Here is a 460-nt window from a genome sequence, read left to right as displayed (position 1 = left end):
CACCCACTCCCATTCCCCCCGGCAGCAGCATGTGCTCCATGCCCGCCCGCTTGAGCAGCGCAGCTGCCTGGGCAAAGTGCAACAGGCCGTTCTGTCCCTCCAGCACCTGCTCCAAGGTTCGGTCCAGCTTGCTCGGCACCAAGGCCGAGGCGGAAGGCTGCTGCGGCTGCTGCTGGGTGGGCTGGGGCTTGGCCGCGTGGATCTTGGCCTGCCCGTTGTGTTTCAGTCCGTTGGCGGTCTGGGGGCACGCGGCGGTGTACTGCGAGAGGGTGCGAGACCTCTTCAGGCTCTTGCTGAGGGGCTCGCTGATGATGCCGCTCCGGTTGCGGCGTTCGATAACGGGGCTGTCCTCCCCACAACTGCGCTTGTCCTGGTCCTGGTCCGTGTCCTGGTCCTGGGACTTGGGTGTCCGGCTGCCCTCCGGCTGTCCGCCAGACATGGTCCAGCCCCGGGGTGTGAG

The 460-nt window shown here is 67.4% G+C and overlaps 1 protein-coding gene across 1 annotated transcript; it reads right to left on the bottom strand.

Moving 5' to 3' along the window:
- Window positions 1-4: 4 nt before the first annotated feature.
- Window positions 5-452, bottom strand: LOC107682138 (CXXC-type zinc finger protein 5-like; the record flags this gene model as incomplete). The annotated part of the gene is made up of 1 exon (XM_016478484.1): window positions 5-452. A coding segment is annotated over exon 1 (435 nt), but the record flags the coding sequence as incomplete, so codon positions are not given.
- Window positions 453-460: the final 8 nt, after the last annotated feature.

This window comes from Sinocyclocheilus anshuiensis, unplaced genomic scaffold, assembly GCF_001515605.1.
Source record: "Sinocyclocheilus anshuiensis isolate Anshui unplaced genomic scaffold, SAMN03320099.WGS_v1.1 C31686492, whole genome shotgun sequence".
Classification (NCBI taxonomy): Eukaryota; Metazoa; Chordata; class Actinopteri; order Cypriniformes; family Cyprinidae; genus Sinocyclocheilus; species Sinocyclocheilus anshuiensis.
Note: the sequence above shows the minus strand (reverse complement) of the source record. Positions and strands in the feature narration are given on the sequence as shown.